Source organism: Mustela lutreola, chromosome 3 (genome assembly GCF_030435805.1).
Source record: "Mustela lutreola isolate mMusLut2 chromosome 3, mMusLut2.pri, whole genome shotgun sequence".
Taxonomy (NCBI): domain Eukaryota; kingdom Metazoa; phylum Chordata; class Mammalia; order Carnivora; family Mustelidae; genus Mustela; species Mustela lutreola.
The window spans coordinates 8,875,636-8,899,070 of NC_081292.1; the positions used below are offsets into that span (position 1 = coordinate 8,875,636).

The 23,435-nt window shown below is 49.2% G+C and overlaps 1 protein-coding gene across 1 annotated transcript in view; it reads right to left on the reverse strand.

Moving 5' to 3' along the window:
• Positions 1–23,435, reverse strand: part of TG (thyroglobulin) — a 235,908-nt gene that overhangs the window by 150,001 nt on the left and 62,472 nt on the right. The window contains exons 26-30 of the mRNA XM_059168674.1: positions 19,300–19,491; positions 15,216–15,380; positions 6,270–6,335; positions 4,208–4,288; positions 99–236 (exon numbers count right to left, since the gene is read on the reverse strand). Coding sequence (XP_059024657.1) covers positions 99–236; positions 4,208–4,288; positions 6,270–6,335; positions 15,216–15,380; positions 19,300–19,491 — 642 coding nt within the window. The remainder of the gene's footprint in view (positions 1–98; positions 237–4,207; positions 4,289–6,269; positions 6,336–15,215; positions 15,381–19,299; positions 19,492–23,435) is intronic.

Consider the following 23,435-nt stretch of genomic DNA (forward strand, 5'->3'; position numbering starts at 1 on the left):
GAGTTTCATCATATCTATTTATCAAGAGTTGTTAATCAGGTCTGTGTTGCCTGATCAAAGGATCTAGAAGGGGAAGGATGAGGTCAGAGGATACTTACGAGACAGACACCATAGGTTTGCCTGCTGAGGTGAAAACACATGTTTGAAAAGCCAGTGCTGCTGCATGGGCAGGGATTGGCTTCCATTGACAGTGATCTGGTTAAGGTCCACAGGGGAGAAAAGGTCTGTTGCCAAATCTAAAAAGGAAGGAGAGAGTCAACTTCCTTTGCTTTATCTTCACAATGAGTTTCTCTTTCTGTCTCCCACCATCCCTGTCTCTCTCTCTCCCCCAATCTCTCTCGCTCTCTCTCTCTCTCTCTCTCTCTCTCACACACACACACACACACACACACACACACACACTTTCTTTAGGCGGTGTGAACTCAGGGCATGTCTGGAGGCCATGGGGCTGGGCGTCAAGCCAGGCAGGAAGAGTTCAGAAGGTTTCAGACAGTCCTAAAAATTATAGAGTTGAAAACTCTTAGACTCTCAGTTTGGAAGAAATCTTAGGAGCCATCTGGTTCCAACAGACAGGATTTCTGTCTGTTGCCCCCACAGCCTGCTTGACATGTCTGGGCTGACCACAGCACCATACTCCACCATTAAGAAGTTATGGAGTCATATCTATCACTGTGGACCACTGATGCTCCTATCCTTTGAAGCCACACGGAAGTCCTAGCTCTCTCCCAAATGGCAGCCTTCATCTGCTCAGACAGCTTTCAGCTCTGCTCTGCCCAAACCATGAAAGCCCTGGCTTGACTATCCCTTAGTCTCTCCTTATAGCTTCATGTGCCATGATCACTGACTGAAGGCTCTTTCTGGGTGCTGTGCTGCCCATAGGACAGAAGTCCAAGCTTTCTTCTTGGTCCAGGCTCTACCTGTATCTTAAGATTTATCTCCAATTGCTTCAACTTTCACTCCTGAAGCCCTGCCACACTGCTTGCTCCCAGGACCACTGTTCATGCTTACCCCTCTTCCTCACCTACCAAGTCCTCCTGTGCCTCAAGGCCAATGCTGTTCCCTCCTTCTCTGATGTTCTGTAGCCCTATAAAGAGGCTCTCCAGTGCTGAAGGGCTCAGTGTTCCAGGCCCAGGGGTGAAGGGCTGATTTCTGCCCTTCATGAGAGCTCTGACTTGGTAGAGGTGCTTACTCTGGGGACACAGTTCATGGAGTTGAGCTGGGGCCCATTTACAGGCCTGGCCAGATAGGAGGCTCTCCTTGCTGGCTTCCCTCTGCAGGTCTCAAACACTCAGACTGACCTGGAGTGGAGAAGGGAGACTTACTCACTGTGCCCTGAATGGGGAGACCATTCAGAGGAACACCGAGGTGCACAGGCCAGGTAAACAAGGCAGGGAAGTGGCCCTAGGCCAGACAGGAGCGGATCAAAGGGGTGACTCCTGCAGGGGCGTTATCTTCCTCAGCCCAGGAATGTAATCAGCTGGGAAAGGGAAAACCTGAGCTGAGCTGGGTCTATTCACCCTGATTCCCTCCAAGGTCTTGGGCGCAGGGCCCAGCTCCCCTTCTGGTGAGGGCATTTTGGGGGGGGGGGGTCCTTCCTGTGGGAGTCGTGTGATGGTTCCATAGATGTGAACTGACATGGGATATAATGATGGATTTTACAGAATGTCCAGAATCGCCCCGAAGCCATTCACCTGTACCTTGCCATGAGTGGTCTGGCTACTCCCCACCACCTGCCGCCATGGCATGGCTTAGGTGTGGGAACCCCAAACACAAGTGTCCCAGGGGAGGTGGGGTCAGCTGGAGTTCCTGGTGCTAGGCAGGGTCTGGGGCCAACGGGAGAGCCGGGCCCCTGACGGCAAGGGCAGCTCACCTCAGCTCAAAGGACCGGCACCAGGCAGAAATCTGAAACCAGTGCTGCCAGTGCTTGTCCTCTGTTTTTCTCTAGAGAAGCTTAAAATCTCAATTTTTATATAAAATCTCCTAAGTTAAAAATACTGGCTCAGTTGGGAAAAAAAAAAAAAAGTCTGCTCTGCAAATCAAACCAAAACCCATCTGCTCCACTAGCTGGGGGTCACCAGGACTCAGCTCTGGAGCCCACACTGTGCCAAGGAGTGGCTGGTGTTCTAGAAGAACACAGGCTTCAGAGGCAGCTGGCCACAGCTTGAACCCTGGTGCTGCTTAGTTCGTGCTAGACTGGCTTAACCAGGGTATACTGAGGTATCTGAGGCCTTATGTGTCTCATTGGCGAAGTGGGAACAATGACACCAGACAGCAGAGTTGCCCTGACTTTTGCAAGACGATGCATAAGAAGCACCAAATACAAGGCCTGCCACCAGGAAGCTCAAGAAGGGGAGCCTGCTCTCTTCCGCTCCCCTCCCCGGGGAGTGTTGAGCTCACCCTTGCTCACCAGGAAAACAATGGCTGGCCACAGATAAACTGGAATGCCAACCACGTGTTCGGGAGGTTCCCAAGGCAGAACAAATCTGCCATCTTGCTCGGGCAAAGATCAGAAAGGCGAGGGTCCAGGACATTGTGCAGAGGAAAGCCAGCTACATGCTTGCTTATGAGGGCAAGGCAGGGCAGCCTCCTGCACGCCCACCCACACCTCCCACCACCCTGCTGGCAAAACTAAAGCTCCTACCGGAAGACCTCCCGAAGTGCAAAAGACACCACTGAGAAGAGCACTGGACAGGAGTATGTACCCTGACCCTAGTCTCCACGCCAAACAGGGACCTGCTCTCTGACACCCAATACAGGAAGAGAGAGGACTAGGGACAGAACTTGACAGAAGGCTTGCTATGAGCCAGGCTCGGTGCTAGGATCAGCATCACCAATACCATGACTGCCACGTAATAACAGCCACCAATTTTTGAGCACCTTCTCTGTGCCCCTGTAATTTTCAGCATTACTTATTCTAATTCCCGCAACTGCCCTGGCTCATGGGGACTGCTCTCTCTCTCTCTCTCTCAATTACTGAGGAAGAAACTGAGGCTGGGGAAGGTGACTCAGGGTTGCACAGGCAGACAGAGGCAGAGCTGGGGTTTAAAGCCTACTCTTCTGGCCTGAGAACCTGTAGTCTAAACCAGGGCATAGCCCTTGGTTCCTGCAACTCTACAAATGCAGAATGAACTCACAACAGCCAGACTACTACGGAATATGCCCCATTTGGGGTAGGCTTTGCACCTTCTCTCATTCGAGCTGGACAGAAGCCCCAGAAAGCAGAAGAACCTGTGACTTGGATGGCATCTGGTAACTGCCAAAGGCAACGTGCCAGGTGTTTCACCCAGATGTGCTATAGTGGGATTAGTGGAAATCGGGGTGCCTTCTACACATGAATCAAGGCTCTGAGAAGGTGAGCAAAGTACTCACGGCCATGCAGTTAACGTAAGTGGCAAATAAAGTGGCTCAAGCCCTAATCTATCTGCTTTGCAGTGCGGGGTTCCTCCCACGGTGCGATGCTGTCCCCCTGGGCAGGCAGATTGACCTGCCTCCCCTCTCCCCTCCCCTGTCTATTCCCCTCCCTTCTCTTCTGTTCCCTCCCCTTCCCCGTGGCCCCTTCCCTTCTGTTCTACCCCCTTCTGTTCCCTCCCCTTCCACGCCGTCCGTTCTGTTCCCTTGTCAACCCTTCCCTTGCCTCCCCGAGTCTCCTCTTCTCTTCCCCCTTCTTCCTCCTCCTCCTCCTTCCTCTCCCCCTCCCCCCGCTGCCCTGCTCCCCCTCTGAGTTTTATCTCCCCCTAAGAAATAACAACTCAGAGACGCTAGGGATAAAGCATCTCAGCACATACACTCTGTCCCTACTAACGTATGGATCTGTATCTTCCACTGAGTAAAAGGACCCTTTCTCAAGGACGCTCTGGAAATCTCCCTCACGGAACGGTGCCGGAATCGGTACGTTCCATCACTGACATCACTGACGTCACTGAGCACAGTCAGCTGAAGCTGGCTGTTTAGTCACTTTTGCTGGGTTTTGCTGTTCTGGTCATTTTCTTTTCCCGGAGCAGTGATGACTCTGCAATGGTTCTGCTGTACTGTCCGTGCCCCTCTGAGGAGCCGTCTGTGTTGAGTGACGTGATTAGCTGAGAGGGTGGTACCTGGCCGCGGGGGGCAGGGATGCTAACGGGTCCAAGCATGGACCAGACGTGGGGCATCACCATCTTATCTCCACAGCCGGGCACCCCTGGGTAGAAAAAGGCTTTGCGGTGGGTACCTGTGTCTGTTGGAGACACTGGCCTTGGCTCCGTGTTTCTTCCACATCCCAGAGACTCAGATCGAGACCCCATGTCAGAATCTAGGAGGGAAAAAAAAAAGATTGTTGTTTTATGTTGGGGTGAGAAAAGGGAGGTATTCCTCTTGTCAATGAAATGGCAAACTGGGAAAGTCTCACAGGATCTAGAACAAATCCAGGGCAGAAACTTGTACATCTTGGCCTTTGAGGGCACATCAGCCACCTTCTCATTAAGAGAATCATTACTGTCCTCGATATTGAAGTGACTCATTGCAAAGCTAGTGAGATGTGCTCATAAATCTTGGTCTTTACAATGCCCTGTGAGGATGAGGGCTAAGATTGTCACTTACTCCTGAGAAAACAGAGATGCGCAGAGATGAAGGAACTCAGCCCAGAGTATTCAGGGGGAAAGTAGATGAATCAGAATTTGAGAAAATTAAATAAAATCTCCAAGTTGGGAACGTGTCTTCCTTGAAAGCAGAGTGGGCCCCTGGGGAGAACAGGGCATCAGGCACGCCTTTGGGTGCTCTTGCTCAGGCTGGCAAAGTCCGTAACCCCTCACCAGCTTGCAGCTTATTTGTCAGACATTTCTGATAACTAGGAAGCTCTGAACCTGGAGCCAGAGTCGGGGTCCCAGCCCTGGGAAGCCTGGAGGGCATTTCACTGAACTTTTCCACGCCTGGTTGTTCTTGTCTGCGAAATGAATAAAATACCGTCCCCTTTTGCAGCTACCTTATAAGGACAGCTAATGAGAAACAACGTGTATAATCTCATTAAATCTTTAAACTTTAAAATGAGACTCTAGTGGGCATCCTTCCGTCCCTCCCGCTCTTCCTCCTTTTTTAGTTTTTTTTTAAGATTTTATTTATTTGACAGAAAAAGACACAGAGAGAGAGAGGGAGGGATCACAAGTAGGGGGAGTGGGAGAGGGAGAAGCTGACGCCCCTCTGAGCAGGGAGCCTGATGCGGGACTCAATCCCAGGACCCTGAGATCATGACCTGAGCCGAAGGCAGATGCTTAACCCACTGAGCCCCCCAGGCACCCCTTTCTTCCTCCCTTTTCCTCGTGCTCTCCATCCATCCTCACCACCACCAGTGTGCGGCAGTGGCTGGGCCGCAATAGGCACTGGGCCACTTGCCCCGGCTCATGCAGCTCTGTGTGCCCAGCACTCTTATTGCCATGGTGCCCATGAGGGGACAGGGCTGCGAGGGTGTAACGGATGTGCATGAGGCCACAAGGCAGTACGTAATACAACCAGAAATCACACCCGGTGACTCCACCCCAGGGCACTGTCCTGTCTCTAAGCAGACCCCACAAGAGTGAGGAGGGATTCCGGGAAGAGGAGGAGAGTGACATGGGGTGGCATCAGTCCCCCTCCCCCCACTAGCCCCACAGCCACAGTGTGTACAGGTCGGCTACCCCCGCTGCTTCCCGCGGCTGGAACTCCCGAGGTGAAGGCTGTGCCTCACCCATCTCTCTCAACCCGTCCCACTCAGACTCATCCAAAATGCCTTGCACGGTCCTGGCACTGAGTAGGCACTTGGGCGATGCTCAGGAAATTCAGAGGAGAACAAACAGAGCAGACCCTGGTTTTATCTGGAGCCCCAACCTGCTCCAGACACCCACAGGGGCACTACCTCTCAGCAGGGGTCATGACATCAGCACAGGGGGACATGCCCCCTCGCCGTGACCTCATGGGGGAATGGCATCTGTGGCTGAGTCCCCTGGAAAAATGCATCCTTGGCCAAAGCAGCCTCAAATCTCCTTTCCAGGAACAAGAGCTCGGGGTCAGTGAACTTGATCTCACAGGAAGCCATGCTTCCTTCCCCCATCTTTGCTGGGGCTTCTACCCTTTACACATTTCTTCGAGGGTTTGGTATCTTATCTGATGAGAGTCAGGTCCTTCTATGCCACAAAGAGCACTCATTTGGAAAACAAATCTCTACAGTTTCCTCTCTGGGGAGCAGAGTGCCCCATGAACGAGAGGTGAGGCCAGTCTGGTGTAATCTGTGTCCTGTTCACCCTCTCTGCCCCACCACTCACCTTTCCAGAGATAAACCTGCTGGAAGCTGGTAATGGTGTCTGGAGGTCCTTCCACGGAGGCTGGAACTGCCAAGAGAGATATTTATTTCTATGAGCTTGAGAGTGCCTGTTCTCACAGGGGACCCACCACGGCCACGCTGACCCTCCTCTCCCCCACACAGGACCCTCCTACCTACCACGTTGCATGCCCCCAAAACAACACATGATGGAATAGTCTTCCAGATACCTGGTACAAGACCAGAGCTGGTCAGGCCCAGGTCAGGCACCAAAGAGATTATCGTGGGTAGGGGGTGGGAAACTGAGAGTCACTGAAGAAACTGGCGACTGGCCAAAAGAGAACCAAGCCCCTAGAGACTCGGGTGCTGTCTTAACTGTCCATGTCATGTAAGCCCTCTGAGACTCTTGCATTGCAGGCAAATGGGGACAGTAATAGTGAGAGTGGGAATCCTGGGAACCATCTTCTGGAGCCCTCAGCATTTGATAAGCACCCTATGATGGGTAGGTTCCATTATTAGATTCATTACGAACGTTATTCAGTTTTCTTTCTGCCAAACTACATTCTTCTGGAATCATCTAGCTGCGAATGGCTTTGCCACACCATTCCTTGATGGTCAAGTTTGCCTCTCTTGCCTCTGCTCAGACTTAAGATTTTTCTATCCCCTGCGCTATGAAAGCCTGGGAAGAGAGCTCAGAAGAAAGAAGAGGTTCTGGAGGAAAAAAACTCCACGCATGGCAGGAAACAAATGGTTCACAACCTGAGACCTCAAGAAGTTAATCACATCATGTTAGTATCATTAAGAACCATGTATTATTATAGTCAATTATTATTAACTCTTCACCATTGGCCCAACACTATGATGAGCACCTTCCAGATACTGCCTCATTTAAACCTCACAGGTAGGCATTTTTGTCCCTGATTTCGAGGTGCAGATCGAAATCCAGAGGCCAATGTCAGAGTTCAAATCCCACCTGCTTGGCTCCACACCCCCTGCTCTTAATCACCAGACTGAAGAGAGGATAACATATTTTAGAATTCTGTCCATCCAAAATAGCAAACACCTATAAAGGCTCTTGTGTTTAGAGGGGTATTTAAGGAGGTTTAAAGAGGTTTAATTAAACAGTGAATGATTTGGAAAACTCAGCCATTCAAGTCATGAGCCCTTCCATACCAAGAATGGTGTGACGTGCTCTAGGTCAGGGAAGTGAGCCCAAAATATTGAGCTACACTTCCATTTGGTTTTGCTTCTAAAATGGGAATAAGCAGCAATTCCAGAACATCTCACACTGCCCAATATTGGGATTACACATTTCCTTAAAAGACCCACTCATAATTCTCTCCTCGTCCTCCTCAGAGGGTGGATGCCTCTTATAAAAATCTGGGGAAATTAAAACCTATGATGTCTGGGAAATCTAGACTTGGATCTTTGAAACTTTGAAACTCATTCAACACACAACAGAGGAGCCCATAGTACACTCTTCCAACATGAACATGGAGCAATCTGCTGTGCTTCAGCTACCCTTCCTGGTCACATTTGTCCATGACAAAGGGCAGGCAAGGGGACTTGGGACCTGACCCCAAGGGAAATTAGAGAATTTGTTTCTTAAAACTTTTTACACCCAAATCTATATGGTATACTGACTCTTCAAAAGGATGGGAGGATACACACACACACACACACACACACACACACACACATATACACACACACACACACACACATCTATACACACACACACATATACACATACACACACATATACGTATGTATACGTATGTATACATATATATACATATATACATATATATATACATACATATATATACATACATATATATACATACATATATATACATATATATACATACATATATATGTATATACATATATATATGTATATATATGTATATACATATATATATGTATATATATGTATACATACATATATATATACACGTATATACATATATACACGTATATATACATGTATATATATATGTATACATACGTATATGTGTGTGTATATATCGAGAGAGATTTATCCTTTTGGTAATATAGATGTACACAAAATACATAAATAAGGTAAAATTTTCCAAATAGTGTAGCTCATCCATGCATTAGGATTCTTATTTATTCTATAAAAGTAGGAGAAACAACAACATCTTAATTCTTATTCTTCTTATTCTCATTCTTATTATCTTATTCTTATCAATCTTAAGTGCATTATTGCTCTCAAATCTAAGACTGAAACTGAGGAACCCTTTACAAAGTAATTTACCATGGGATACACCTGAGCATTTAGATCATGGACCCTCAGTAATATTAGTCCACATCCCCATCATTGCTCCTTCTCAAGAGCACTAATCCCTCAAGCATTTCTTTACCACTCAGCAGTCCCCATTTCTGACTTGGATGAGTGGGTGAACCTCTCACGTTGCCCAGAACATCTTGATGTGGTGTGGTAGATGTGTCCTGCTTTTCATGGAGTGGCAAGGACAATTGAAGGAGCCCTCCATCACCCAGAGAAGAACAGGTATTCCACACAGGTGGACAGGTCTCACACTGTATTTTAGAGCCAGAATGCACTGAACTGTGGTGAGAATAGGATTTCTTTCCTACTTTTTGTCCATATCAAGGCAGTAGAGCCCCGTGCATTCTAGCCAGGAAAATATGGTGAGTCTTAACCCCATCCTTGGTTTTGGCTCATTTCAACACCATTCAAACTAGTGGAATTCAGTTACATCCAGGACACAAAAAGCTGAGCACTTGGTAGATCCAGAAAGCCACCTGACATCTACAGACTGACATGTAGATGCGGGTAAATCACCACAAAGTGAAAACAGCCTTGGTATTTTGACTACTGAACTGATTGCCAGGTCTCCACAGGCAGGCATAGAGGCCACAGGGTGAAGGGCATGGCATCACCCTCTCTCTTGTCTTCCCCATCCCCCACCACAGTCACCTCCTCCTACTTTCCAAGTCAGTCAAGGGTACCCACCCCTTCCTGGTCACTCTCTCAGACCCATCCTCCTTGCCTGCATCAAACTCCACATCCACCCAGGCTGTTTCCCAAACTGGTCTTCAATCCTCCCCCACAGCAGGACCCTCCCTCTTGGCTCAGGCCTCATCACAGACTTTGACCGGTCCCCTTGACTCTCTCCCACTACCCCCCAGTCATATAGCTCCAAGGAATCCTTCCCCAAAGGCAATCCTACCTCCAGTCTTGCTATAGCTACCGTAGGTTTCAGAATCACTTCCCTGGGACCTGGTTCTTGGCAGTGTGAGCAGCCACGTGCCATCCCCAAGGGGCCTGTCTTCCTAGTTCCACCTAATGCATGCTTCCAGCCTTCTGTATCACTGCCCTCGAGAGCCCTCACCCCCTTCCACCTGGTGAACCTCTACTCGTTCTTTAAGAATCAGGGTTAATGCTACCTCCTTCTAGAAGGCCCCCACAAACCCCCTGGCTGGGTTATATGCCCTTCCTCTAGATTTGCAGAACACTCAACAAGCATCTCTATCTTTAATTTTACACTTTACTGTAACTGTCCACTGAACATACTAGAGCTTTCGGACATCAGGAACAGGGTCTTAGTGTTCTTTGTGTCGCACACATCTGGCATAAGGCCTGCTGCAGAACTGGTGTTCAGCACATTAATGTCTACAAGGAGGAATGAATGAGGAAAACAGAGTAATCAATGATATTCAGAGCCCACCAAGCAAACACAGAGCATCATCTTCCTAAGCACAGGAAGGCTGCCCACTAAATTAGCTTTCCTAATGCAGACGTCCAATGCTTCCCTCCATTCCCCAAAACTTCCCCGACTCAATATTGTTGGTTGTGAGGAAGCGCATGGGACCGAAGCAAACATAACTCCACCTCTTCCCCACTAAGCAATATTTTAAGGTAAAGCAGTTTTGACTATCCAGACATTTGTTCCATTCTTTCCATGACAGCTGAGTTAGAATATCCCTGTGACACAAACAGGTCTCCATGCTCTGACTCATCACCTCTCTCTCCATAATCAAGGCAACACAAACACATACACATTTAGAAGTTTTGGGGTTTGGCACGGAACCTGATTCCTGGAGGTTGGTGAGCACTTAATTTACTTCAGGACACTTCTGCCAAGTTCATGTGCTGTGTCTGGGCAGTTAATTTAAATCTACAGCCTGGCAGTGGGCAGCATCCCAAACTAGAAAGCCCAGGTTTCGAAGTCTACCTTCTATTCCCTGCCCTTCCTAAATTAACTGCTTTCCTGAATCCTTGTCTCAGGCTCTGCTTAGTGCAAAGCACATGACTGCTATTGTAAAAAACTATAATAGAATCATCCTATTTGTATGTGCACACCAGACGTCTTCTCTGAATTCACGTGGAGACAGTGAGCATCCCAGAGGCATTGTATGTTTCTCCACCTACCTCCCAACACCCCGAGACAGTAGCAAGCACTGATACAAAACAGACTCCTATGAAGAGGACACCAGCCATGAGCAGAGCCTCAGCACTGCCCAAAGCATGAAGCCTTTGGGATTCAGAATAAACCCAGGAGTGTTCTGCTAAGGCTTGTTTTTCCTGTCAAATGATAAGTCCCTGTGGGTAGTAAGGGACATTTAATCTGCCTAGTTTTCATTCATTTGCACTTCAAGACATTGTGAGAAAGAAGACATAAGCAGTTCCAGAGCTTTCTAAGCCTTTCCCCTTAGACAGTCTCAAACAGTTGAAACATCCAGAGATGCCCACGGGCAATTTGGGAGACACAGACTCGGGGTGGATTCTTCTCTTGAGAGTAATGTTTAAACAGAAATCTGACAAAAGGGAAGAGAAATCTCACAACCAGGAAAAGCACTGGGCCTTCTTATGGGATAAAATGGCTCCCAGGGGCTTTGCAGGGTTATTTGTTTGTGGGTTTGTTTGTCGTGAACTGATATTTGGTTGCGTAAACAAACAAGGAAAAATGAACTAAAAGGGAATTCTGAGTTCTCTGGACTTTTGTCAGTCCTCTGAGACGGACAAACGGCACCACTGCATGTCAGTAATCTTCCTGTCACCCCAACTAACCTTCATACTCCTTCCAACACAGAGGCCACTCCTCCCTGTGTGTGCCCCAGTTCTTGGCCTGGCGCCTACACTCAGCAAGCTCTCAGGACGAGTGACAGACAAGTGAGCCCAACAACTCCCTCTTCTGTGGCTGTTCATGCCCACACAGGTCACCTCTGCCGCCCACCCCTGACCCTCCTGTTTTCCCGGGGCCTTTTGTCCCCTTCTCCCCACAGTCCTTGAACATCCTGGAAGGAGAACGTGTGGATTCCTGACATTAACGACCCGATGTCTGGAGCGGAGCAACCCCAGAGGGACGTCCACTACTGGACTCCTTAATTTGCTGGGACAACACAAACTATACAAGCACGTGGCACCATGGGGTGGGGCGGGGGAGAGCTTCCACGGACAGCCCTGTTCCCCAAAGCCTGAGGTTTAGGTTCCAGCCACGGCACTTCATGCAAAGGCAGTTTCTGTAAGTATGACCCGTCACAGCTCAGAACTGCACTCTCCTGAGTGATGAAACCAGCGGCCTCACTCAAGCATCAAAAGGATCAGTGAGTCGATGGGGTGAAAGTGCTTTGTAAAATGCAACACAGATACTGATGTGCTTCCTGTTTTAATTTAGTGGATTCTGTTGGGTTGCCAATTCCTACAAATGGCAATCGATTCACTTACACTTTGTACGTAAATGCTAATTTAACCAGACCACCTGTTGGACCAGACTCTCAGAGGGCTGGTGAGCTGATTAATGAGAGCAGATGTCCAGACCGGAAGTCCTACAGGGTGCCTCTGTGAGGTGTGCCATCAGGGCAGCGAGGACTTGAGGTTCAGAAACCGTGCCTTAAACTACAGCCCATAGAGCATGTTAGCCCTTCATTCTTTAATATGCAAAGAAGTGTGCCCCCATTTTACGGATGCAGACCCTGAGGCTCAGAGAGGTGAAGTGCTTTGAGCAGGGCCACAGAGCTGGAGGAGAAATGCAGAAATCATCGCCAGGATTTTTGATGCAGGCCGTTGCCCCATAATCTCTACTATCTATGGAGCGCCCCCTTTGCTCCGGGCACCACTCCCAAAGCTTCACCACACGTTCCTCCTTCAATCCTTCCAACCTCCCAAGAATCCAAAGTCATGATTATCTTCATTTTATAACGGGGAAGGCCAAGGCCCAGAAAAGCCATACAAGGAGTAAGCATTCACACTGGGATTTGAATTCTGGGGTCTGATTCCAAAGTCTGTGTTTTAATGAACATCTAACCAAGGACTAAATGGGAAGGCAGAGGCCGTAACAGAGAGAGTTCATCGCTGTGGTCCTTACATCCTTCCCATGTGCTTTCGATCCATTCTGTGGCCCCCTGCCGCTGTCTGGCTCCATGGAATCCTCACTCCTCTTTCCCTCTATCAATATGTATTGTCAGAAAAGGAGGTCTATCAGTTACTCACATTTTAGTAAGAATTTAAACCATGTTTTTTTTCTTTTCCCAGGGACGCACTGTACTTGAAGAGTAACCTATTACTGCGGCAGAGAACATCTGTGCCCTATTCTTCTCAGTTGGAGAGGGCCTCATGGTCCGTTTGTGTATGAGGTGACCCCCAATTTGGAACATCATGGATATAAATTCAAGGTGCCTGAAATCCCCACCAAAGAGTACCCTTCTTAAAGCTTTGTCCACACCCGAAAATATACACATCGGGGAAAAAACCCAAAACCTCAAAAGTCATTTGATAATCACTCCTTCTCAGGGAGGCCAGACAAGGACACATTCTTTATTTTGGGGCACATACCAAGCACATGCTCCATGTGAAGCAATTCATTCTGGATTTATTGCCCATGAAGATATCATACGTCTTTCTGCAAACACTTGTTTTCACCCTGGTCTACCTCTCAGAATAATAGATACCATATGCTTGCTATCTACCACATCAATAAGCAACTTGATTTTATTAATCCCCCCCCCCAAAAAAAAAAAAGTTAAGTCTCATGGAATTCCACTTAATTAGGCAGGATTTTTTTTTTTTTAGGCTTTGGTAAATATTTATTCCACAGATATTGTATATTCTCTATGTCAGGTTTCATGCTGGATGGTGGGAAACTAGAAATTCATTAGACATGGGTCCACTTCATAAAAACAACCAAAGACTATGACAAACTTAAAAAAATGATGATAATAGTATTATCTAACATTAATACTATGTGGCAGCCTATGATCTGTAAGCACCTACAGAGAGGAGTGGGTTAGAACGTCAGCTCGGGAGCCATATTGCCTGGTTTCGGGTCCCAGTCCTTCTCCTTGGAAGCACTCGGTCCTTAATAAGACTTTTCAGTGTGCCTCAGTTTCTTCAGCTGTAGAGTGGGGAGAATGGAAAGCAGTGCCTCTCTCCAAGCACTGGGTTGGGGCATGAGTGAGCCGTGACCAGAGCCTGAGAGCAGGGCCGGCTCATGGCAAGCATAGGGAAGACACGTCTAAGATAATCGCCACTCTCTCCGCCCACCTCAGCACAGCCCTGGGAGATGGGTCCTCTCGCTACCCCATTCTGTAGACAAGCAATGAGGCCTGAAGATATCTCCTGACCTGCTCCAGGTCACACAACTGGTGTCCAAAACTGGGATTCAACAGCACGGGCACACTCCCAGCTGGCAAGTGCGAAGAGTAGACAGGCTGAGGCACCCTTTCAGGTCCCTGCCCACCACACTGCCCAACGCATAGTCTATCGGAGCCATTCACAGAACACAGAACACAGCAGCTCTATGGTGGGCGAAACATTGAACTCGTCAGGGTAGTCAGGGAGGCCCGTGGAGGAGGAGATGTTGAGCTCTCTGCCATTAGAACCCCAAGAGCTGCCTTACACTGAGAAGTAGGTCTTACAGATTTCTCCTGGAGGCAGGAAATAGTGGCTGCCCATTTTGAAGGACGAACATCTAGAGACAGGAAGCCTCCAAGGGCTCTTTGACTGCCCCCCCCCCTTGGTCTCCCCTGCCCTATCTGGCTGACACCTGCACTGCCTTCACCCCTCCCAACGCAGAGGGTGGGTTGGAACCATGTGCCGGCAAATAAACCAGAGAGGAGGCAAGATGGAACCAGGCTTCAGCCGGCCTCACAGAGGAACCTGGGGTCAGTGAGCCTCTGGGCTGGGTTCTCACCAAACTCCGACTTTTCGGGTTGGAAGGAAACTTCCAGGTCACCTAGTCAGGGCTTCTCAAACTTCCCAAACTCAGCAGACATGGCATTCTCCAGAGAGCTGGTTAGAACAGATTCCTGGGGCTACCCTGAGGGTCTCGAGTGGGACCCGAGCATCCATATTTCTAATGAGCTTCTGGGGATGCCGAGCTCCCTGGCCCCGACACAGAGTTTGCTGGTATGGTCAGTCCTCAGCTTAGGGTTCTTCTCTGATGGACGCCAGCTGAGGCGACAGGGCTGGGGGAGGCAGAGAGGTGATCCGCCTGGCCACCGTGGGATCTCAGGCGCTAATACCCAGCCCTGTAAAATGAGGGGGTGGGCAGGTGATTTTGGGGTAACGTCTAGATCTCATGCTTATAAGTTTGTGGAAAATGTTGGAAGAGCTTCTGAAAGAAAGGAGAGCTGAGCAAGCTGAATAGCTATTTCTGTCAACGGAGTGCGGGTGGCAGGGCACACAGCCCCGTGCACGCCTATAATTAGGGGCAATGCAGCTGTACCTTCTGCAGCAGTGTGGCTGCCCAGCTGCGCCGGCCTCCCTCCAGCCAGCCTACAGCCTTGGGAGAGCTGCTGAGATGCTCTGTTCAGGTTTTAAGCAGTGTCTTTCTGCAATTTCTTTTCAGAAATATTACTTTCTCAGGGTACGAGGAGGCTCCTCGGAGAGGAATGGCAGAACTTGCTGGTGAGATGCAAAGCATACATTTTGAAAGAAGTGAGGCAGAAGGCAGGGACTTACTCTGGAACTCTAGGCCTCCCAGATGCAACGTTCCCTGGCGCCCCCCCTGGTCATATGTCACACCAGGACACGTGGCATTAGCCTGGGCTTCAGCGGGGTCCCTCCAGTCCTTGACATTGCAAAGTAGGACATCAGGGGAGCTCAGCAACCCACAGATGATGGGACCTGCAGAGTCAGGAGAGAGAGGAGAGGTTGATGTGATGAAGAACAAGGAGGGCCCTTTTAGGGACGCATGTCTGTGCCCGGAGAGGCTCGGAGGATGGGGACGGGTAACGATGCCTCGGGAGGACACTCGGACCGACACTGGAGCTCAGGAGGCTGGTGTTCAGTCGGGTTCCTCTTCTCTGATAGTCCCAAAGGGAGGCCCACCCCCATGCCTGTCCTGCTGAAGCCTTCCCCCTCCAGTAGAGCCCTTCTTCATGGGTCAGCAGCAGTGACGTCTTCAATACCACTGGGAGTCTTAGTGCTAGAGACCTCTGTCTTCATTCTCTGCCCTCTACCCCACCGAGTGATCTTTTTGAGACTTTAAGCAAATAAATAGCAGCTTCAGTCTCTCTGCCTTCTCTCAACCTCTCTCTCTACAACACACACACACGCACACACACATGGCAACTTTGAAGGGACTCAGAAAGGAGTACTCAGATTCTAAATAAAGAACTATGAAAAACCAGGAGCTCTGTACCAATGACACAAGCTTCCCTATGAGGAAGTGAGTTCCTTGTCTCTGGGTGCATTCAAGCAGAGGCCCTCTGGGATGTGCAGAGAGAATTCTATAAGCAGGGGATGCACTAGACTACTCTGTTTAATTTTTTATTGGATCAATTTTTTGTAAAGCCTGATTTTTTAAAAAAGATTTATTTATTTGAGATAGAGAGAGGGTGCACACTCCGGGAAGAGGGGCTGAGGGGGAGGGAGAGAATCTCCTGCAGACTCCCACTCAGCACAGAGCCTGTTGTAGGGTTCGATCTCATGACCCTGAATTCATGACCTGAGCCAAAACCAGGAGTTGGTCGTTTAACAGACTGAACCAAACAGGCACTCCTACGTATGCTAATTTTGAATACATATCCTAATTTTTAAAATGTTTCCCTGAAGTTACGACTTCATTTAGTACCAGGAAGATTTACCCCGTACTGAGTGCGTCCAACATCAGTTTTAGTGAGATAAGGCAGGTCACTCAAAGATTTCGGATGTCTGTGCTTTGCAGTCACTATGCTGGTAAACACTTTAAATGTTAATCCCCTTAATTCTTACTGACATTATTATTTCTGTTTTACTGGTGAGGAAACTGAGTCTCATATAAGTTAATTGCCCAAATTTACTGAGATCTAAAAATTAAATAATCTCTATGTCATTTCAATAAATAATCCCATTATAGCTAGTGTGGTCGTTCAGAATCGCCTGGAAAAAAAAAAAAAAATAGGAAATCTGCCACCTCATAACCCCATTCCCTTCCTTATCCTAATTTAGGCCCAGATCCGGATAGAGTTTCAACCTCATCTCTCACCAGAATTTCCCCAAAGTCGATGACTCAGATGTCTAGTTTATGAATCTGATCTTTTGTCCTTCTCCCGTCATTGGCCACTTAACCCACAGGTGATAAGAAACCAACAGCAGCATCTCTGTGTAAACAATCCCCTTACAGGTCCTCTGACTGCTGGTTCTCAAACCCGGGGCTCTGACTGGTTCTAACAACAACACAGGGAGAGCTCTGACGATGCGCGTTCCTCAGCAGCAACCAGACTTTCTGACTTAGTAGGTTGTAGGGGTAGGTGGTGGTGACATTTGGGAATCAGGATTTGTCAACAGCATCACAGATGACTCTGCTGCACACTCAGCTCTAGACTCCCTGACCGGGTCAGACCATTCGTTTCAGAGATGAGGAAACAGAGGCACAGAAAAGAAAGGTTTTTCCAGCTGAGAACTGGAGGAATGGCCAGATGGCCAGCAAGGGTCTCAGGGGGGGCCTCCAGACTGAGCCTCCTCTCAGCACCCCGGGTAGCAGGGGTGCCTAAGAGCCCACTGAGAGCCCAGAGGAAGTCTGAGCCCTGTGGCTGCCCTCTCCCAAGCCAGGAAACAGAGTCATGGAATTAAACAAGAGGTGGGTGTATTTTTTTCCTTCTGCTCTCAGACCTTGGAAGAGAAATCCACGTAGCTTTGTTCTTTCGTGCTAAAGTGTCAACGAGAACTCCGTGTGTCTGAGAGATGAGTGCCAGCTAGAGATTCAAAATAATTCGGATCCGTCCTGCTGGCTTCCGTTACACTCCTGGGCAGTGCGGGGGCACACGAGTTTCTCAGAACCCACTGAAATGTAGGTACCGAAGTCTCGTGAATTGTCTTTAATAATCAGTGGAAGCAAAGCCACTTAGGAGTTGAAGGTTGGAGGAGGCAGAAGCAGGGAGGGGAAGGGGGAATCTACCAGAAGGTTAAATGACTTTCCAGATGACAGTAAAAGGACGGAGCGGGAGTCTGTTCCCAGTCATCGACAGATCCGGCTAAAGCTTTATAATTCAAAGCTCCAGATCTGCCCATCGGACAAGCCTGGGGAAAACATCTGTCTGGTGTTTTATGTGCATCTCTAAGAGGGCTTAACCTGTGGCATGGTGAGGTGGTCATTCAGCTCCACATAATTCACGGGTCACAGGTGCCACTTGGAGGGAAAAGCAAGCGAGGTGCGAGCCAGAAATGTCATGGAAAAAAGGATTTGGTGGGCTTACTGTTCCGTGGAACAAACTAATTCTCCCATATACGATTCTAAAGAAAACAACCTTCCAAGTTGAAAAACCATATGGTTTGGTGAGTAATAAGAGCATTTGGAGGAATTACCGTGTCTTCAGCGAGAGGGCAGGCGGCATTGCAGATTTTAACTGCAGCGTTTCACATACATACCTGTGTTTATATCATTGTGCGTGTGTACATGTGTGCATGTATAATATCTTTCTCTCTATATGTATACTTCTGCTTATCTAAACACTACCATGAATGCACATCATATAATCACAGAGCATTAAATCTAAAAGGGATTTTAGAATTCAACTCAGTCCCAGACTGCTGCCCTACCCCTCCAACAACATGCTCTCATCCAGCCCCACAGACAGCTGTGGGCTAACCTCAGCATTTTCTATAAACACGATGCTTGAACTCCCAGCAGCATTCAAGCCTGTGGACAACCTCCCTTCATCTTCTGACCCTCTCTACCACGGTTTCCATGATGCACACCCTCCTGGGGCTCCTCCCAGAGGTCTGGGCTCTAACTCCCCATCTTCTTTGAAGATCCTCCCCATTATGTAGGTGTTCACTACGGATCACGCCCCTCCCCTACCTTCTCACCGTGTACCCTCTTCCTAGGAAATCCCATCCAGACCCACAGCTCTGATACCACCTCAGTGCTGGGAACTCATGCATCTCTATCTCCCACCTGGACTCCCCCTCTGAGCTCCAGACCTTTGTACCCAAAAGCTTAGTCCACATCTTGTGAATGTCTTAAGGGCTCTGTGAACTTGGCACACTGCAAATGGGCTCGTGCCCTCATGTCCCCCTCTCCCAGGGGGAGGAGGAGGTGGTATCCTCCATTATTCGCCACACAAACAAGCCATCCAACCAGGCGAACAATCTGGATCGCCAAGAATGGTCTTTGACACCTTCCCCTTCTTCGGTCCTCCAATTTTGCCTGCTGAGGATACCTTCAACCTGACCCTTTTCCTCCACCTCCACCGCTATCATCCCAGCCCATGCTACCCACCTTTCAGCTGCACTGTGGGGGTCGCTCCTAACTGAGCCCCATCTCTGTTCCAACCCCCCAGCTACTACCTTCTGCACACTCAAACCAAAGCTTCAAAATTCACATCTGAGCATGGCATGCCTTCCCTTAAACCTTCACTTAAGCCTTCACTTAAAGCTTCCCAGTTGTTGTTAGAATGAACTCCACCTGCAGGACCGCATAAGCTAAAGCATCACCTGGCACCTGCACCACCCCACGCCATCCCCACATGGTATATCCCGGCTTCGGCACCCCTGCTTGCTCCTTTGTCAGGCCACGGTCCTGGGACTGGAAGGCTCCGGTCCTCACGGTCACATTGATTACCTCCTTGAATCTGAGCAAGGATGAAGCCGTCACAGCAGGAATCACGGTCGCACGCCAGAAGACAGAAGAGATGAGCCCCCATCAGATCGGCTCCTGAGCCTGGGAACACCACGGGCCCATACATTCCAGAGAGCGTGTTTTGGAAACCTGTTTGCTCGAAGCTCTTCTGACTCGTTGTGGTGAACTCTTGGCCTGGGGGAAAAGGCAGAAAAATTTTTTTAAAAATCTGAAAACCCTTCGGAGTTGACCTCAGTTTACTGGTCATTCGACAGTGGACCCTCTGGTTGGGCTAGGGACAGTAGTGCGAAGTCCAAGATGAGACACTCTGCACCACGGAGCTTCTGGATTGCCCACGTGTGGAGAACAGAGAGCTCCAGCAGACCTGGACAGACACCCACCATACCCCTGAAGGACTAACAAGCGTCTGTGGAGAGGTGACATTTATTATTATTTTTATTATTGCGCACATTTACTGAGCTCTGTCTACATAGACACAGGGACACGCGCCTTGCCTACATGACTTCATTTTCTTTTCCCTGCCCTGGGAGTTAGGTTCAGCCCGCTCTGCTACAGCTTGTGTTTCTGTGGTTCAAGCCACATCGGTTCATCTATGGTTTCCCCAGCACGTCACTGCCTTTTGCCATCAAACAACAGGTGAACGCAGTACACACAAGCACAGCGGAGGGTGGCAAGCTGCAAGAAATGCAGAACCATACACCATGCCCATCGGCCCACATTCTTCCCCTGGCCCCAGACTGGCCACCTTCTCTGTCCTCAAAGAGACGGTTGCAATTTTCCCCTCCCTAACTCAGCCGACAGCCGCCCCCCCCCAACTCCCTCCCACATCAAGCTCTGTGACTCTTCTACGAGTTTCTGTAGCTTTTCTTTGTGATGGATTCAGTATGTCTTTTTAAAAATTCTGCTAGCATTTTAAACAGGATTGTGATTGCTGTTGTCAGTCCTCTGGTTAAAAATGGCGAGGTTTGGGTTTCGCCTGTCCCTAACTCTAGTTTTCCCAGAAGCCCTGTTATTTTTAGAGCATCGTTTTGCAAGGAGGAGATATTTCCAGGGATATATATAGAGATCTATAGACGAAATGTCTATCCTATTATTATGTCCGATTCCCATGTGGGGGAAGAGAGTAAGCGGTGGAGCCTAGGCTGACACAGCTGGTGGGAGGCAGGGCAAGGTGGAGTTTTCGCTCTCCACCGGCCTGACCTCCCCTGAATCCAGCTGTTCACCAGGGCTTAACCGATTCATGCACCTGGAGGTCGTGGAGAGGCTCACAGTGTGGGTCCCAAGAGGACAGGCTTCAGAATGAGACAGACTGGAGTGTAAGTCCCTACAGCGTTTCAGGGCCATCCGTTCAATGGGGATGATAGTATGTAATCATCGTGGACGTTGAGTAGGTGAACAGCTGGACCACACATAAAAAGGCTGAGCACTGCGCCGGGCACTGAGCTGACACTCAGCAGACACTGCACAGGCCTCCAGAAAGCCCCACCTCCTCCCAGCACTGGTTCCCTCCGCCCCTTCCCCATGACCGCCCCGTCATGCACCGAGTCTGCCAAGCCCCAGCCCGTGCTTCACCACATTTTGCCCAGCATGGAGGACCCCCTTCCCTGAGGTCTTTGGTGGTGGAATCCTCCTCTTCCTTCGGCCTCAGTTCCCAGTCCCCTCCTCTGAAGCACCTTCCCTGACCAACATTCCACAATGGAATGTGGGATGTTCCATGGAATAGACTGTTCATCTTTCTTTTCCTCTTTAAGTTGTGCTAAAATGTATATAACATAAGATTTACCATTGTAACTATCTTACATATCGTAAGATGTGTCAAAGGCCTTCAGTACGGTCACACTGTTATGGGGCCATCGCTGCTGTCATCCGCCTCCACAACTTTTGCTTCATCCCAAAATGAACCCCTGCACCCGTCCAACACTAACTGTCCATCCCCTCCCCCGACCTGCCCCTTGTAACCCCAGTTCTACTTCCTGCCTCCGTGAACCTGACTGTCCAGGAAGCCTACGTCAGTCTTCATCCCATGGTTCTGTTTCATTTTCATCAAAACACTTCATCAAAACCCTCTGAAATGAGCTTATGGCTAGGTCGATTTCTCTATCAGTCAGTGATTGTCTGTTCTACCTTGTTGGAGCAGCAAGAAATTTCCTCTTTGTAGACATCATCTGTGAAACGAGGGGTTGGGCTAGACAATCGGGAAAGAACCTTCTAGTACTGTCTTCCTTTACATCTGGAAAATCACATGGCCGCTCGTCCATGTTCCAGGCCACAGATTCTAAGTGGGCGCAGACAGGACGGTCCTGGAAGATGAATCAAGGTCCTGTCTTCTGGGTCACTTAAGGTCAGGTGTGTGAATGCATGTGCCTGCCTACCTCTAGCATGTGCCCCGGACGTGGGAGGCTTTCAAAAACTGTGTCTATTCCTCCTCACTGGGGACACTTGATCCCTGTCTTACAGCCTGGAAACTAAACAAGTGGCTCCTGAACAGAGATGATGCTGGGCGGAGGGGAGGTAGGAGTCTGAACCTCCCTTCTCTGCTCTCTTAGGAGGCAAAATGGTTGCGTCTGTGCATTTTCTGATTTAAAAAAAAAAGGCAAAACAAAACAAAAAAAAGCAAAAAAAAAAAAAAAAAAAAACCAAAACAAAACAAAAAACAAAACACCAAAAACCCAAACCCCAGTTCTGCCCTGATTTAGTTTGGCAGCAAGGAAGCTTCTCAATTTCCGTTGCAATCCTCCGCAAAGTATAAACTTTCAGAAGACAAGGACACATAAGAACAAACACTTCGAAAGGAATAGAGTTGCCTTTTTAAAAAATGTGATAAAAGGCCAAGGATTGGTTTTAAAGAGTATTTTGGCGAGGAGAGGGGTTACTTGTTTGATTTTGGTTTTCCTTTTTAGGAAAAAAAAAAAAAAACCTTTGTGCTCTGTTATTATTTTAAAATGGATAAAAAAATTATAATAATTGGAATAAACATTGGGGCAGAAATTCTAGTCACCTGGCCACAGATGAGAGAAATCCCAGCCCTGCCGGACTCCTCTCTCCCGGGGGGGGCCCTCCCCTCAGACAGAATGGAGGCCATAGGTGAAGGCAAGGCCAGAGACAGAAAGCTACAGACACTTGACTGGGCGGTGGGCTGCGGACCGCTCCAGAGACCCGCCGAGACTCGAGGCCTGGGCCATGGCACCGTCTTCACGTTCTGCCAGCTCTTTGCTATCTTCTGGAACTGCCAGGAGCCCAGCCCCCTGAGCTACAGACCTGGGAGGTGGCACGCCCGCCGCCCTCCCTGCCAGCCCCAGGCCCTCGGCCTGGCCCCAGGCTGCCTTCTGGTCCACGGCCTTACCCCGGGCCATCAGAAACATGTCCGCAAGAAGGCAAACCATCTTAGAAATCTCCTGCTCTTGCTGTTTACCCAATGCTGTGCAGTGTTCTAGAAGCGCAGGTAACCTCACCCCAAACCTGCCAACCTCCCCAGCTCACTGGTGACTCTTATTTAACTATTGAGGAAATGGAAGCCCAGAGAACGTCCGGGATCTTGGCCACAGCCAGTGAGGGGCAGATGGGCTCAGTCCAGGCAGGCCGGCACCAGCACCCTTACCCTGACCCCAGGGAACGAGGGCCCAGAAAGCAGGGACCAGCAAAGGGTCCCAGCTTGTGGGAGGCCTCCCCGAGGCCCAGGATGTGCTGACCCCTCTCTTGGGCCTGATGGAGAGAGGGCAGGAGGCGAGCAGGACAGAGCAGACAAGGACAGCCTTCCCTGTCCCCGCTCTGTGAAGCCGTGCAGGGGAATTCAGACACACTTAGGTTCAAATCCACCTCCCCAATTTATTAGCAGTTTGACCTTGTGAAACTCTCCTAATCTCTCAGAGCCTCAGTTTCCTTATCTGTAAAACAGGGGCAATGAACCCTTTCTTGCCTTCCTCTGGGAATTTCTGGAAGGGTGGATGAAGGCTGTGTGGGGAAGCAGGCTGTAAACGGGGGGCTATGATACACCTTTGTTACTCCAAGCGTGGCCCTCCGGCCAGCAGCTCTGGCATCCCTGGGAGGTTATCTGAAAGACAGAGTCTGGCCCAACCCCAGGGTACTGACTCTGCATCTGTATTTTCTTTCTTTTTTTT